Source organism: Coregonus lavaretus (genome assembly GCF_964263955.1).
Source record: "Coregonus lavaretus genome assembly, chromosome: 22".
Classification (NCBI taxonomy): Eukaryota; Metazoa; Chordata; class Actinopteri; order Salmoniformes; family Salmonidae; genus Coregonus; species Coregonus lavaretus.
The window spans coordinates 37022534-37038035 of NC_140009.1; the positions used below are offsets into that span (position 1 = coordinate 37022534).

General features: G+C 43.6%; 2 protein-coding genes across 3 annotated transcripts in view; both read right to left on the reverse strand.

The window, feature by feature from the left end:
- The window catches only part of LOC311150091 (intermediate filament protein ON3-like), a 409178-nt gene that overhangs the window by 17698 nt on the left and 375978 nt on the right, over positions 1 to 15502 (reverse strand). The gene's annotated exons all lie outside the window — the stretch shown is intronic.
- The window catches only part of LOC311150094 (copine-9-like), a gene marked incomplete at both ends in the record, with an annotated part of 117663 nt that continues 104416 nt past the window's right edge, over positions 2256 to 15502 (reverse strand). For both annotated transcript variants that reach the window (XM_084187370.1, XM_084187369.1), the window contains 5 exons: positions 2256 to 2438; positions 2786 to 2859; positions 3677 to 3734; positions 3859 to 3961; positions 5946 to 6073. In XM_084187370.1, the coding sequence (XP_084043496.1) occupies positions 2256 to 2438; positions 2786 to 2859; positions 3677 to 3734; positions 3859 to 3961; positions 5946 to 6073 (546 nt within the window). The remainder of the gene's footprint in view (positions 2439 to 2785; positions 2860 to 3676; positions 3735 to 3858; positions 3962 to 5945; positions 6074 to 15502) is intronic.

The window sequence follows — 15502 nt, forward strand, 5'->3', positions numbered from 1 at the left end:
TCCATATTTTCAAGCATAGTGGTGGCTGCATCATGTTATGGGTATGATTTTAATCGTTAATGACTGGGGAGTCATTCAGGATAAAAACGGAATGGAGCTAAGCACAGGCAAAAACCTGGTTCAGTCTGCTTTCCACCAGACACTGGGAGATGAATTTACCTTTCAGCAGGACAATAACCTAAAACTCCAGCAGTACAATAACCTAAAACTCAAGGCCAAATCTACACTGGAATTGCTTACCAAAAACAGTGAATGTTCCTGAGTGGCCGAGTTACAGTTTTTACTTAAATCTGCTTGAAAATGTATGGCAAGACCTGAAAATGGTTGTCTAGCAATGATCAACAACCAACTTGACAGAGCTTGAAGAATTTTGAAAAGAATAATGGGCAAATGTTGCACAATCCAGGTGTGCAAAGCTCTTAGAGTTACCCAGAAAGACTCACAGCTGTAATCACTGCCAAAGGTGATTCTAACATGTATTAAATGAAGATATAGTGTTATAGTTTTCATGAATTTTTTACAAAAGCCAAATGGGTGTGAATACTTTCTGAAGGCACTGTATTGGACATACGTGATTATATTGTGCATGTTCATTTATACAGTAATAATTATTAAACATGTCCACACCTGGGATTTGAACTCACAACCTCTTGGTTCATGGCATTCAGATCTTCCTGCTACACCACCATGTCTCTTATCAGTTAATTTGACTATTCTCTCATCATTTATTTGATTTACTTATTTCAACACTTTAAGGGCTTTCTGTATAGTTGTCTAATGTTGGTGGGGCATGTTAACCTGTTTTAAAGTTTGTTATTTGCCAAAAGGGAGTGGGCCAGAATCGAACCCACAGCGACATGTTAGGCCTTTATCTGCACGTTGAAGGCAGCGGCCATAACCGCTAGACCACCTCAGGCCACAATTGAACTACATTTTGACAGTTGATTCGTAACCCTCTTTTTCAACAATATATACTAAATTGTCTTTTTGGTTTTAAAATCAGTCGCTCACTTTCAAGCGCCATTACGCTCCGTTCCGTAGGCTACCTCACTATTCTCAATTTTGTGTTGTCTTTACATCTGATATTATAGGCCTGTGTGTGATTAGTTTTGATAGGCTACAGTAAGCTATAGTTTAGTTCTACTGTACGGCCGCATTTCGGATACACTTGTGTCATAGTGGAGACTAATATCTATGTTGTGTTATTAAGCAATATAAAATGATGGTTGTTGATGTGTATGGATACATTTCAGATACATTTTTGTACATTTGAATGTTGTGGTAATAGGACCTATAGGCCTACAGTAGCAGTAGGACATTTATTCATATTCTGTCGGGTGCTTTTAGCGTTTGAGAGTGAGGAAGGATGATTTTGATAGCTGGCACTGGTCCGAATGACTCGACTGCCCCCACATGGAGAATAAGAAAAACTGTGGGTTTTCAGTGAACATATCTAAATCGCAAGACTCATTTGAATGTCCTGATATTCAGGAACATTTTCTGCGACAAAAGAGGGATCAAATTAAGATCCAACATCTGCATGAAGTAGAAAGTCAACATAAATAAAACATATTGTTTGTTGCATGAGAGCATTTATTCCTGTAATTCCAGTGGATAGGATACAGTAATTCAAGCAGATTTTATGTGTATAAAAAGAGTAACCTCATGTATGAGGGTGTGGGTTTGGAGGTGTGGGCTGAAAGCAATATGTCAAGTTGTTTACGTGTTTTCTCTTCAGTTGATGGCTAAGCTGCTTTGTATATACTGTATAAATACACACACTCCAGAAGCTGAGGATTGGATTTTTAGATTAAAAGTGAAAATCTAATTGTCTTTTTGTGTCTGAGTTTCTTAGATATGTATATTCTACATCAGTAACTTTCACAGTCTGTAACTCCCCCCTCTGCATATGCGTGTGAACTTGTGTCACATCATGGCATAGTAAGTTATATTTCTTCCTTCTCTTCAGAAGTCACTGTGCTTGTGGGTATTGCATTGGGTGCTATATCTACTCACCCCTATGTGTTCAAATGCACAATGTATACATAGACTCATTCTTTGTGTGTATGTACTGTACTGTGTTTAGCTACAGTATGTGCACTGTAGTGTTAGGGAGAGGGGCCATCGACTTGCAATGAGATGGCATAGGTTTTGGAGAGATGAGAGAGATGTCAAGTGTGTGTGTATGTGCACATCAAATGTGTGTAGACCCAGTTAGGGTGTTGAGAGGTACTGTCCCACTACAGTAAAGGGTGTCAGATGTGCCTGTGGAGCTCGGGCAGGTCTGAGGAGGAGAAAGCGGGCCGGGGCTCGATGCCTCTGGTCTTCATGAAGCCCAGAAGCTGCTCAGGGATCTCAGCCAGTACGTCTTTGGCCAGCCGGGCCATGCTCAGGACCTGGTTCCCTGACTGGTCCACGTAGTCCCGGAAAGGAACAAACTGTATGGGGGTTGGGGGATGGATGACAACAGGGACAGGACACACAACTGTCGTAGGGTACTGAAAGTATTGAATGTCTGGGAGAAAAAACGTATTGGTCCTACTACTGATCATGAGCATCAAATACTAAAGACTAAAGCAACAAATTCAAGTTTCTTTTGGAGAATCTCAGTTGCATTTCCTTGATTCCTCTGCTGCTTCTCAAACCCCATTGGATGAGAAGGTCAGAGGGGAGGGACCACTGACCTTCTCATCCAATAGCTTTTGAGAAGGAGGCGAGGAGAGAGGATGTGAGGAATCAATGATATGCAATTGAGATACTCAGTTGTTGTCTGGCCATAACCTACCTGCACAATGTCTCTTTCAGCAAAGCGCCCTCTGGAGGACACTCTGACTTCGTCTCCATCCAGCTCCTCCATGGCTAGACAGAGACACAATACATGAGAAGCTTTTCAGACTAGCACTCTGGGGAACAGTTGAAGTCAAAACATCTACAGATACTAGAAGGAAAATGTTATGTGCTACTAGCAGTTATTTAAAATCGGACTAATCACTGCTAAGCACTGTGGACCCATTTATGCTGTAAGTGCTTTTGAATAGAAAGGTCATTCTAAAAGGCTTGCAGAATTCAGCTGGCTTATAGAACATCTCATTGAGTCTGATACTCAGACAACTCAACCCAGACATAAACAAGTATTCATAACTGCACACAATCCTGCCACACTACAGTGCACAAACTCTTAGATAGACAAATCCAAACGAATGCACAGACACACACAGGAGTGCAGCAAAAGGAAAAGAAACCAGACAACAAGGCTTGAAGCACACATATCAACACACATTTTCAGACACAGCTACTGCTGAAGAGTAACTCCTCTGAACTGCCATCAAGTGGTCTGAACTCATGACCTCTGCAATGCCTGACTGACTTCACAGCGTTCGATTGCCTAACCAAGTGAAAAATTCAGCCGAATCGAGCGCAGATGATGCCCAGAGTTACGCCTCACTGGGCTGAAACAGAGACTACCCTCCTTCTGTCTTTCTGTCTGTCTGTCCCTCCCTCCCTCCCTCCCTCCCACCCCCTTAAGGAGTCATTGATCTAAAGAGGGCCTGGATACTTGACACTGCAACACTGACTTTCTAAAGCAACCCTCAAAGGAGAAATGCACCGTAAAAATACAAAAGCAGCTGAGCAGGACTGTGCTTCTCTGTTCTACCTTTATGGGCGCCACACTCACCGTCAAACTTTGCAGGTCCAACCCCTACGATGATGATAGACATGGGGAGAGCAGCTGCCTGTAGGGAGAGAAAGAAAGAGGAGTTACAGACAAACAGTAGTAGCCTCGATAGTTCGATAGTTCACTGTCTACATATAAGCTGGCCCTGCTGAAGGAGGAGCTGTACTGTGTACTCCACTCACGTTGACCACAGCCTCCTTGGTCTGCACCATGTCAGAGATAACTCCGTCTGTGATCATCAACAACACAAAGTACTGGGAGCCATCTGTCACATCCTGCGCAGACCTGAGGGAGCACATGCACGCACGCGCACACGCGCACACACACACACACACACACACACACACACACACACACATGCACACACACACATGCACACACACACACACACACACACACACACACACACACACACACACACACACACACACACACACACACACAAGAGAGTTAACAAGCAGTGTTAGGAGTGTGTGCCTGAGCGAGATTGAGAGTGAGTGAGTTTATATGTGATGGCAAATGTTTACAGCCTCTCACTAGAGAGATACAGTAATTAAGGACCGTTGTCCAGTGAGACTTGACACTTTGACCTCTGGCATTACCCAGTCGTTTCCTCTCATCTCAGAACAAGAGGAGCGAACAAAAACAAAAGAGAAAAATTACATTTTTTCCAAATCCCCTTCATTCCAATTTCAGCAAGGGAGCCACAGGCACTGTGAGAAATAAAATGAACAACAGAGACACTCATTTCAGGCCCCAGGTGTTATTATGTTAGACAAGCTCCAAGACGCGTCTCACAGTTGTTTGTCTGAGTCGGAAATGTTCTCCCTGGAGTGTCCTTCACCTGGTTTAGGCTCCGAGAACACATTCCTAATAAAGGTAAATAAGATGTTCCACCTGGCTGAGTGTAGCATCGATCCCTGTCTGAGACCAGAGCTGTGGGGGAGTAATGACCACTATCCCCCCCGGACCGAGGGATATACTGCACTCTGATATATCCAAGAGCCAGGGGTGTCAGCGACATACAAAGACCAATGGGATGTTAGACAGGTAACAGTGAGCTGTAAGGGTAGGGGATGGCACAGAGGCTAGTGCACATCTCAATGAGCAAAATTGGTTGAAATATGTATTTCCAACATTTTTTCAATGTTTTTTCAACATCTTTTCAATGTATTTTCAACCAAAAACATGTATTTTCAACTTCTTGTGCTTATAGGGGTGACTGGTTGTTATTCTAGTCACTTTACACAGCTGCTATTGCAATGCCCTGTTGCCCTGTCCTCTTCCCTTCACCATCATGGTGGAATGGGATGCTAAAACCGTTTGTAGTTTTTTAATTCTTAGCCAGAGCTCTCCTGAAATGACAGCCTCTATGATTTGAGAAGAACCAAAAACTTTTAAATGACACTCTGGAGGAGACAAATTCTCTCAGCACGTGTAGAAACATGCATATTACTCAGAGCAGAAGCTACAGAACAACATCAGTTGTCTGAAAGACACATCCTCCACATTGTGCTGTTGGTGCTCCTACAATTAGACCTAATAGACTCATACTGTATAAACCATGGAATGAATTATACGTGCGCCAGCCATCTGCTCGTCGGAGAGGGAGAGCATCGCTGCCTAGGGGAGAAAGAGCCTGGCAGAGATAACAGCTTCAAGTACATAGTATAGCCTTGCATCTCAAGGGGCTGTGTATATGTGTATGTTCTAATCTAGTACAGGGGTTCCCAAACTTTTTCACTCGGGGCCCCTCCTCCAGCATTGGGGAACATCCCGTGCCCCCCCGCACACACGCCACTGTTCATGACACAAACTGTTCACACCCCTCTTGTTAGTGTAGAGAATTTTGCAGGTTTAAAGACAATTTACTGCAATTCTACATATTTTGTCATGGGGTGCAAAGAAAATGGTGCAGTTTGCTATGTCTAATGTGTATTCATGTGATATTTGAGAGACAAAAAAATTACAACAATATCTATGGGCTAAAAAACCTAAATAAAAAAACGTTAGCTGACATGGGCTAGTTGATCTGGACATTTCTGACAAGTTATAAATAGATCTCTAAGGTATGGAATGACTGACATGACAAAAGGAACTGATGATGCACTACCCAATTTCGAAATTGCACCTTGTGCAATCTACTACTACAACTTTCAAGAGTAAGTTTAAAGCCGGCTAGGCTACCTTCCGTAGCATTCATATCAATTCCATTCCTATATAGTGTGTCAGAGGTTTCCAGAGGTCTAGTCCATTGTGATCTCTTTACCGTGCCACCTGGTTGATGACTGGAGAGAAGTTGGTGGGTCCGTAGAGTTGGACCGTCCTGAGGCTCTGGAAGTATGCCTCCAACACTCCCTCTATCCCCACACAGTTAGGGTTTTCATTGTCACCACTCTGCAAGGGACAGGAGGAGATGCATGTCACCATGAAACAGTTGTCAGACTTAATGTACTTAAAGACATTCAGTTATCAATAACTTCATGGTAAATTGTGTCACTGGTGATCAAAACCTCAACAATCAACCCACCTTTACACAGGCCCAGGAAAAGTAAGAGCTAAATGTGCAGTGTAATAACAATAAAACGACAAACACCTTCCAAGATTAAAAAAAATAAAAAAAATAACGTTCTGTTCATAATTAATATGGGTCTTCAATATTCGATAGCCACTGGAGAACCAACCAGCCCAGTGTTCACAATGCTCAAGCCTTTGTTGTTGTTGTTGTTGTTTGGGAAGTAATGCTGCAGGTCAGAGAGACGGAGAGCTCTTTTGGCTTGACAACAGCAGCCAGTGGAGCAGAGCCTGTGATTGGAGGAAGCTCCTTAGAAGGATGTGAGTGAGGATGCTGGGAGTCCCCCGCAGGGCTGGGAGATGAGCCGGCTTCTGAGTGCGTGCGGCCAGCTGTCACCGCGGCGATGAGGCTTGGCCCCTGTCCTCAATCAGGTCCTCACTCAGCGGGCAGAACGCTGTCACAGCTGCACTGAGACAGTGACAGAGCACGTTTACTGCTGGTGTTGGAAATGTGATGGAGTGATGAGAGGACACTCTGCCATCATACAGACAGACAGCAGACACCCTCAGGGGTGCCCTTGAGACGTTAACTTTTGGAAAATGTGTCAGGAAGCTAATCAGCTTTTTGGTTTGATGAACAGCAACTTTAAAGCAAGGCATACTTTCTCTGATGGATTATTTATGGTCACAGTGTCCTTTTCTTCTGAATCTGAATGATCTGAGAGAAATTATTTATTTTAGGCAAACATTTAAGTGGAGGGAAAGTACATGAAGCCAAACAACGGAAAATTACTTTTATGTGTCTGCCAGTTGATTTGCTTGTTTACTTTTCTCATCATCAGCACATCTCCTCCTCATGGGGGAGAGATTCCCAGAAGCAGCGCTCCACATCCTCAAGCAGATGATACCCTTCTCTCTCCCCTTCCCTTCCTGATGGAGGGTTGGCTTCAAAAGTCTCAAATCAAACAGGCTGCATCATCACTGTGATAACTACAGAAACACAGCAGGGCGGAGGGACAGGTGTTCTCTCTCTCTCTCTCTCTCTCTCTCTCTCTCTCTCTCTCTCTCTCTCTCTCTCTCTCTCTCTCTCTCTCTCTCTCTCTCTCTCTCTCTCTCTCTCTCTCTCTCTCTCTCTCTCTCTCTCTCTCTCTCTCTCTCTCCTCAATCTCTGAGTCTTGCTGATTGGGAGAGCTTATCACTAAGCAGGATAAGACACACATTCTTACTCCAGAAACTCATCTTTTGATGAATAACAAATAAACAAAAAGAAAGAAGAATGCCTTCATTCTGAGGAGTCAATAGCTTGGTTATTGAAGGTACACACTTGCTTTTTTCTTGCACAGGTGTGTTTTTGATATTCAGGTGCTGGGTGAGTCACAGGCTTCTCTAGCTCTCAGAAGGTTAAACGAAGCAAGGTTAACCATGAATAACCGATAACAAGCCTCTCTGCCGACTGGCCTTGTCCACACCAACCCGTAATGTGCAGCATTACACAATATCCTGCTCTAATACAGTACATTCGGAAAGTATTCAGACCCCTTGACCTTTTCCACATTTTGTCACATGCCTTACTCTAAAATTGATAAAATTATTTTATCCCCTCATCAATCTACACACAACACCCCATAATGACAAAGCGAAAACAGGTTTTTAGAATTTTTAGCAAATTTATAAAAAATAGAAATACCTTATTTACAGAAGTATTCAGACACTTTGCTATGAAACTCTAAATTGAGCTCAGCTGCATCCTGTTTCCAATGATCATCCTTGAGATGTTTGTACAACTTGATTGGAGTCCACCTGTGGTAAATTCAATTGATTGGACATGATTTGGAAAGGCACGGACCTGTCTATATAAGGTCCCACAGTTGACAGTGCATGTCAGAGCAAAAACCAAGCCATGAGGTGGAAGGAATTGTCGAGGCACAGATCTGGGGAAGGGTACCAAAACATTTCTGCAGCATTGAAGGTCCGCAAGAACACAGTGGCCTCCATCATTCTTAAATGGAAGAAGTTTGGAACCACCAAGACTCTTCCTAGAGCTGGCCACCCGGCCAAACTGAGCAATTGGGGGAGAAGGGTCTTGGCCAGGGAGGTGACCAAGAACCTGATGGTCACTCTGACAGAGCTCCAGAGTTCTTCTGTGGAGATGGGAGAACCTTCCAGAAGGACAACCATCTCTGCAGCACTCCACCAATCAGGCCTTTATGGTAGATTGGCCAGACGGAAGCCATTTCTCAGTAAAAGGCACAAAAGGCACAAAAGTGGTCCTCTGTAGCTCAATTGGTAGAGCATGGCGCTTGTAACGCCAGGGTAGTGGGTTCGATCCCCGGGACCACACATACGTAAAAATGTATGCACACATGACTGTAAGTCGCTTTGGATAAAAGCGTCTGCTAAATGCCATATTATTATTATTATACACCCCACTTGGAGTTTGCCAAAAGGCACCTAAAGGACTCTCAGACCATGAGAAACAAGATTCTTTGTTCTGATGAAACGAAGATTGAACTCTTTGGCCTGAATGCCAAGTGTCACGTCTGGAGGAAACCTGGCACCATCCCTACAGTGAAGCATGGTGGTGGCAGGATCATGCTGTGGGGATGTTTATCAGCGGCAGGGACTGGGATACTAGTCAGGATCGAGGGAAAGATGAACGGAGCACAGAGAGATCCTTGATGAAAACCTGCACCAGAGCGCTCAGGACCTCAGACTGGAGCGAAGGTTCATCTTCCAACAGGACAATGACCCTAAGCACACAGCCAAGTCAACGCAGGAGTGGCTTAAGGACAAGTCTCTGAATGTCCTTGAGTGGCCCAGCCAGAGAGCGGACTTGAACCCAATCGAACATCTCATTTTTAATTTTTTTTAATGTATTTGCAAACATTTCTAAAAACCTGTTTTTGCTTTGTCATTATGGGGTATTGTGTGTAGATTTATGAAAAAAACAATTTAATCAATTTTAAAATAAGGCTGTAACGTAACAGAATGTGGAAAAAGTCAAGGGGTTTGAATACGTTCCGAATACATTGTATATCTGTATGCCTACTACACAAGCATTGAAGCTGAAGGACCTATTCAAAACTGCTCACCAAGTTATAGCGTTACGTTTTTTTTCAAAGTTTGCACATTAAGTGAACATTTAAGTGATAATGCCAGGGAAGCCGTGATTTGGAGGAAATTGGCACGGGTGTTGTTAGGCCCGAGATGAAGTTGAGGTTGTTAGTTCGATTGGCAGGTTGCTATGGCAAACAAAAATGGTTGCTATGGAGGCTCTCTCCCAAGGAGTAGGGTTAATCCAAGCGTTCTGACCTCATAATGGCAGTCAAGCAGCCAAGATGACTCGCTAAAGTTGGCTAGCTTGCTAGCTACTTCCAGACACAAATGAGAAGACACCCCACTCTGAGCGATGTACTAGCCTAGCTGGCTAGTGTTTTCATGTTATCAAGAGGGTTAGTGACTGTAACTGTGTTACTGGCAACAATTGAATTATGTTTTTTTAGCCAATGTTTACTTACACCTGTCATAACAAACCGAGTTTGGGCGTTCGTAAATTCCTCAATCATTCAGCGCTCTGGCACTCTCAAACCAGAGTGCTCTGAAATCGGAGTGCCAGGGTGAATTTACGAACACACCCATAATGTTTTATGAACATAATCAGATCACATTTACACTTCTCCAGAAGTTGTATTGCATGTGCCCCATGGACATTCTCACCATAAAACCAGGACGGTGAATCATTCTAGTAAGTTTGGTTTTAATAAAATTAAATGAAAAACAAGCAATCAGATTTTTTTTTTCAACAACAACAACAATAAATACATGTAAAATGTAATGATATCATACAATTGCCAGGATAAAAAATGACAATGACGCATTGCTGTTGAACCAGCCTTCATTATAGTAGGCCTAGGGCTTGAACATAAGAAATGGAAAACAAGCAATTGTTACAGGAAAATAACTTATAAATACGAGGTTTAAAAAGGAAATGTCAGCTCACTGTTTTGCTCCTCTCAAACTTGATCTTTTAATAAAGCTTTGATGATTAAGATGTATTTCTAAGTGGTCTCACGAGCCAAACCCTATATTGCATTGGGCAGGACAAAAAACAAAAAAAGGCTTAATTGGAGAGTAGGGGAGGCTATGTTTGTTTTTTTTACTCAAATAAAACAAAATGGAAATACAAAGTATACAGGCACCAAAAGCTCATTAGTTGTTCCATGTGCATATGGGCAGTGTCCGTCACGACTGGGTAGGCTGCGTTTCCGCTGTCAAAATTCATGCCATAATCAACCGCGTTACCGCTAAAATCAGCTTTTGGTTGGTCTTAAAGGTGCAATATGCAGAAATCGCTCTGCCATTCCCTGGTTGCAAAAATTCTAATAGTTCACCTAATTTCAGTTTATGTGAAAAAACAAGCATGTAGAGCACACATGTCAAACTCATTGCACGGAGGGCCGAGTGTCTGTGGGTTTTCGTTCCACCCTTGTACTTGATGAATTAAGGTCACTAATTAGTAAGGAACTCCCCTTATCTGGTTGTCTAGGTCTTGAAAGGAAAAAACTAAAACCCGCAGACACTTGGTCCTCAGTGGAATGAGTTTGACACCCCTGGTGTAGAGAATACAGGGGCGCAACTTTCACTGGGGACTGAAATGGCATTTTTGTCTCCCCCAGTTTTATCACTGGAATGTGATACAAAACGAGGCAACAGTGTGCTTTAGGACCATGTGGATGCCTCCTAGTAGTCGGGTAGGCTGTTTGGAGTGTTTATCAGACAAAAAAACTAAAACTACAAAAAAAGTATTATGTCCCCCCCACTTCTAAAACCAAAGTGGCGCCCGAGATAAATATATTTTCAATAACCATCTAAACCACTGTGAAATATATGTTCAATAACCAAAATTGTATTGTTTTTTCAGCTGTTTGAAACTGGTGTTTAAAACAGAAAGTAAAAGACGCAAAAACGAAACTTGAGAACAGGAAGCATAGAAATAGCTAACATAGAACAGATCTTAGACTTGCTTTCAATGAGAATGACAGATCTATCATTTACTTTTATATGTGAATTTGGTAGGGTCACCCAAAAAGTGCCATATTGCAACTTTAAATATCCCTACCAGCAGTGCCTGAAATTAGCACTTTGGATCATGTTTTTAAGGACACACCTCAAATATTTCCACCCTTCCCATCTGAGCGCAAGCGAGCTGACATAAGACAGGTAAATTACCAATCCTTGCGCAACAGTTTAAAAATAGCAGAGCGCTGGCTTTAACAGGTCAAAATTGCAAATGTGCGTTTGACACTAGCGCCACATTAACGGCAGCCGAAAATAGAGCCCTCAATCTCTTCAGTTTGTGTTGGAAAGGAAAGGGTTAACACTGAAGAGAAAAAAACATCCAATCAGATTTTTTCTTTGGCGGTCTCTCAGGCCCTCAGCAGCTAGATAGAAGGCATCTGCCATTCAACTGTATTAGGACAGTACAATCAACCAATCCCATTTTGACTTGTATTTTGTGGGACCTTTTTTACAAACACGTATGGAAGCTTTCCCCTTCTCGAAGGCCGACAGGTCACTGCGCAATAGCGAGCAGTAGTTTTCCCACGGTCTAGCTAGCTTTTGTTGTAGGCTAGTGTGCAGCAGCTGCAGCAGGAGTTATCGAAAGGAGGTTGTTGCTAATTAGTTACAGGGATTAAAACTAAAATAAATCCCATGACTGAAATTTAAGTCGATCTCAGATCGATTGTCTGCGGGACCAAGTTAACCTCCCATTTCATTAAAAAAGTAATGACCATCATACTTTTAGGGAAAAAGATACATTGAATGAAAATAAAATGATGCTGACACCATATAAAATATAATTTCCAGCTCCACAAATGAGTCCAATAACATATTGGTAAACAATTATTTTTTTACATATTGGACCATAGCCTATGCATGGTCTAGATCAGGGGTATTTAACTCTTACCCTACCAGGTCCAGAGCCTGCTGGTTTCTGTTCTACCTGATAATGAATTGCACCGAGGTCTACATTAGTCCCCGATTAGAGGGAAAGAATGAAAAAACGCACTAAAACTGGCTTCGAGGTCTAGAGTTAAGTTTGAGGAGTCTATAGTATCAGATGTGTCATTGGCAATAAGCATTCTTATAATAATAATTATTAATTATTATTCACCCAAAAAAATTGCTTATTTTGGTTTCTATTACAAAGTATGTCATTGCCATTTTAAGACGCCATTGTCCCTTTAAGAGACCTTTACTTTGCCAGCAGCAACAGTAGTTTACACACCACTGTTTGAGTTGAGCGCTGCAGTGGTGCACATTATAGACTTTTTAATTCCCTTCATCACACAGAGAGAGTTTTATTGCGGATCTACAGTGATCTCAAAAACAACCATCCATATGAGGGAACTCTGTCGCAGTGACGGATAACTTTAACCTTCGTATAATAATAATAATATGCCATTTAGCAGACGCTTTTATCCAAAGCGACTTACAGTCATGTGCTAATACATTTTTACGTATGGGTGGTCCCGGGGATCGAACCCATTACCCTGGCGTTACAAGCGCCATGCTCTAACAATTGAGCTACAGATGACCGTATAGGTTCGCCCTTTTCAAGAAAAAGTTACACGATATATACAAAGGTACGTGGACACCTCTTCAAATTAGTGGATTCGGCTATTTTAGTAACACCCATTGCTGACAGGTGTAGAAAATCGAGCACACCGCCATGCAATCTCCATAGACAAACATTGGCAGTAGAATGGCCTTACTGAAGAGCTCAGTGACTTTCAACGTGGCACCGTCATAGGATGCCACCTTTCCAACAAGTCAGTTCGTCAGATTTCTGCCCTGCTAAAGCTGCCCCGGTCAACTGTAAGTGCTGTTATTGTGAAGTGGAAATGTCTAGGAGCAATAACGGCTCAACTGTGAGTATTAGGCCACACAAGCTCACAGAATGGGACTGCTGAGTGCTGTAACGCGTAAAAATTGTCTGTCCTTGATTGCAACACTCACTACCGAGTTCCAAACTGCTTCTGGAAGCAACGTCAGCACAAGAACTGTTAATAGGGAGCTTCATGAAATGGGTTTCCATGGTCGATCAACCGCACACAAGCCTAAGATCACCATGCGCAATGCAAAGCGTCGGCTGGAGTGGTGTAAAGCTCGCTGCTATTTGACTCAGGAGCAGTGGAAAGACACTTCACCATCTGGCAGTCCGACGGACAAATCTGGTTTTGGCAGATTCCAGGAGAACGCTACCTGCCCGGATGTATAGTGCCAACTGTACAGTTTGGTGGAGGAGGAATAATGGTCTGGGGCTGTTTTTCACGGTTCGGGCTAGGCCACTTAGTTCCAGTGAAGGGATATCTTAACACTTGTCACGACTTCCTCCGTAGCTGCCTCCTATCCTTGTTCGTGCAGGCTTCAACGTTCGTCGTCACTGGCCTTCTTGCCACTGCCACTCCTCATCTCATCATTCCATTTGTTTTGTCTTGTTTTTACACACACCTGGTTCATATCCCCTCATCAGTCCTTGTATAATTATTCCCTCTGCCCCCCATGTATTTGTGTGTGATTGTTTTCATGTAGAGGTGACGATAGCTCGGTGGAGCTTTATGTATTTTATCGCCGGGATATTCACACGTGTGTTTTTGTTTTCTCCAGTGCACTGTTATACCGCACTGTAGTGTTTTATGCATTTGCTGTGTACCGCTGTATTTGCCGAATATACCATTTATTCTCTGAATTACCCCTCCTGCGCCTGACTCCGTCCAAATCACCGCTACAGAATCACACACCCAACAGCATGGAGTCAGCAGGAGCGGACTATATGCCTGGAGTTGTTGAGCGGGTCTGGGAGCATGCCAACATGATAGCCAGCTTGGACAAAGCGATGGATCGGGTTCTCCAGGTCGTCCAGTGCCTGGAGAGGAGAGGACCCAACCCTATGGAACCAGCTGATTGACCAGATCCAGCCACCCACACCTCATCGCCCAGAGGTATTCACCTGTCTCGACCGAGGGAATACGATGGGACAGCGGCCCGCTGCCAGGGTTTCCTTCTGCAGCTGGACCTCTATTTTTCCACCATCAGCCCAGCTCCATTGGATTGGGAGAAGGTGTTCACCCTCATCTCCTGCCTCTCGGGGAAAGCCCTGGAGTGAAGGAGGAGACGCGTTGGACAACTACGGGGAGTTTTCGATCATCCCCCCGAAGGAAGAGAGGCGGGCGAGCGTCTGGTCCATCTGAACCGCGCAAGACTTTCCCCTGGAGATTACAACTCTAGCGGCAGGGTCCGGGTGGAACAAGCGGGCCCTCATCGATCACTTCCGATGCAGCCTGCGTGAGGACGTCCAAAGGGAGCTAGCCTGCCGGATATAGATACTTTTGTACCTGTTTCCTCCAGCATCTTCACAAGGTCCTTTGCTGTTGTTCTGGGATTGATTTGCACTTTTCGCACCAAAGTACGTTCTTCTCTAGGAGACAGAACGTGTCTCCTTCCTGAGTGGTATGACAGCTGTGTGGTCCCATGGTGTTTATACTTGCGTCCTATTGTTTGTACAGATGAACGTGGTACCTTCAGGCGTTTGGAAATTGCTCCCAAGGATGAACCAGACTTGTGGAGGTCTACAATTTATGGAGGTCTTGGCTGATTTCTTTTGAATTGTTGGAAAAATTACTTGTGTCATGCACAAAGTAGATGTCCTAACCGACTTGCCAAAACTATAGTTTGTTAACAAGAAATTTGTGGAGTGGTTGAAAAACGAGTTTTAATGACTCCAACCTAAGTGTATGTAAACTTCCGACTTCAACTATACGTCTCCGAGTCCCTGCGCCAGGGGTTCATACGTCCCTCCACTTCACCCGCCTCCTTTTTCGTGAAGAAGTAAGATGGAGGTCTGTGGCCTTCCATTGATTACTGTACACTTAATCAAACTACCATTCACTATAGTTACCCTCTACCCCTCATCTCCTCTGTTATCAAATCAATGCATGGGGCGCGCTTCTTCACGAAATTAGATCTCAGGAGTGCGTACAACCTTGTACGTGTCCAGGAAGGGGATGAGTGGAAGACAGCATTTAGCACAACCACGGGGCATTATGAATACCTGGTGATGCCATACGGGTTGATGAATGCTCCATCAGTCTTCCAGTCCTTTGTGAACGAGGTGTTTCGGGACACGCTTGGTCGCAGTGTGGTGGTCTACATCGATGACATTCTAGTGTATTCCGCAATGCACGCCGAGCATGTGTCCCTGGTTCGCAGAGTCCTGGGCCAACTGTTGGAGCATGAACTATATGCCAA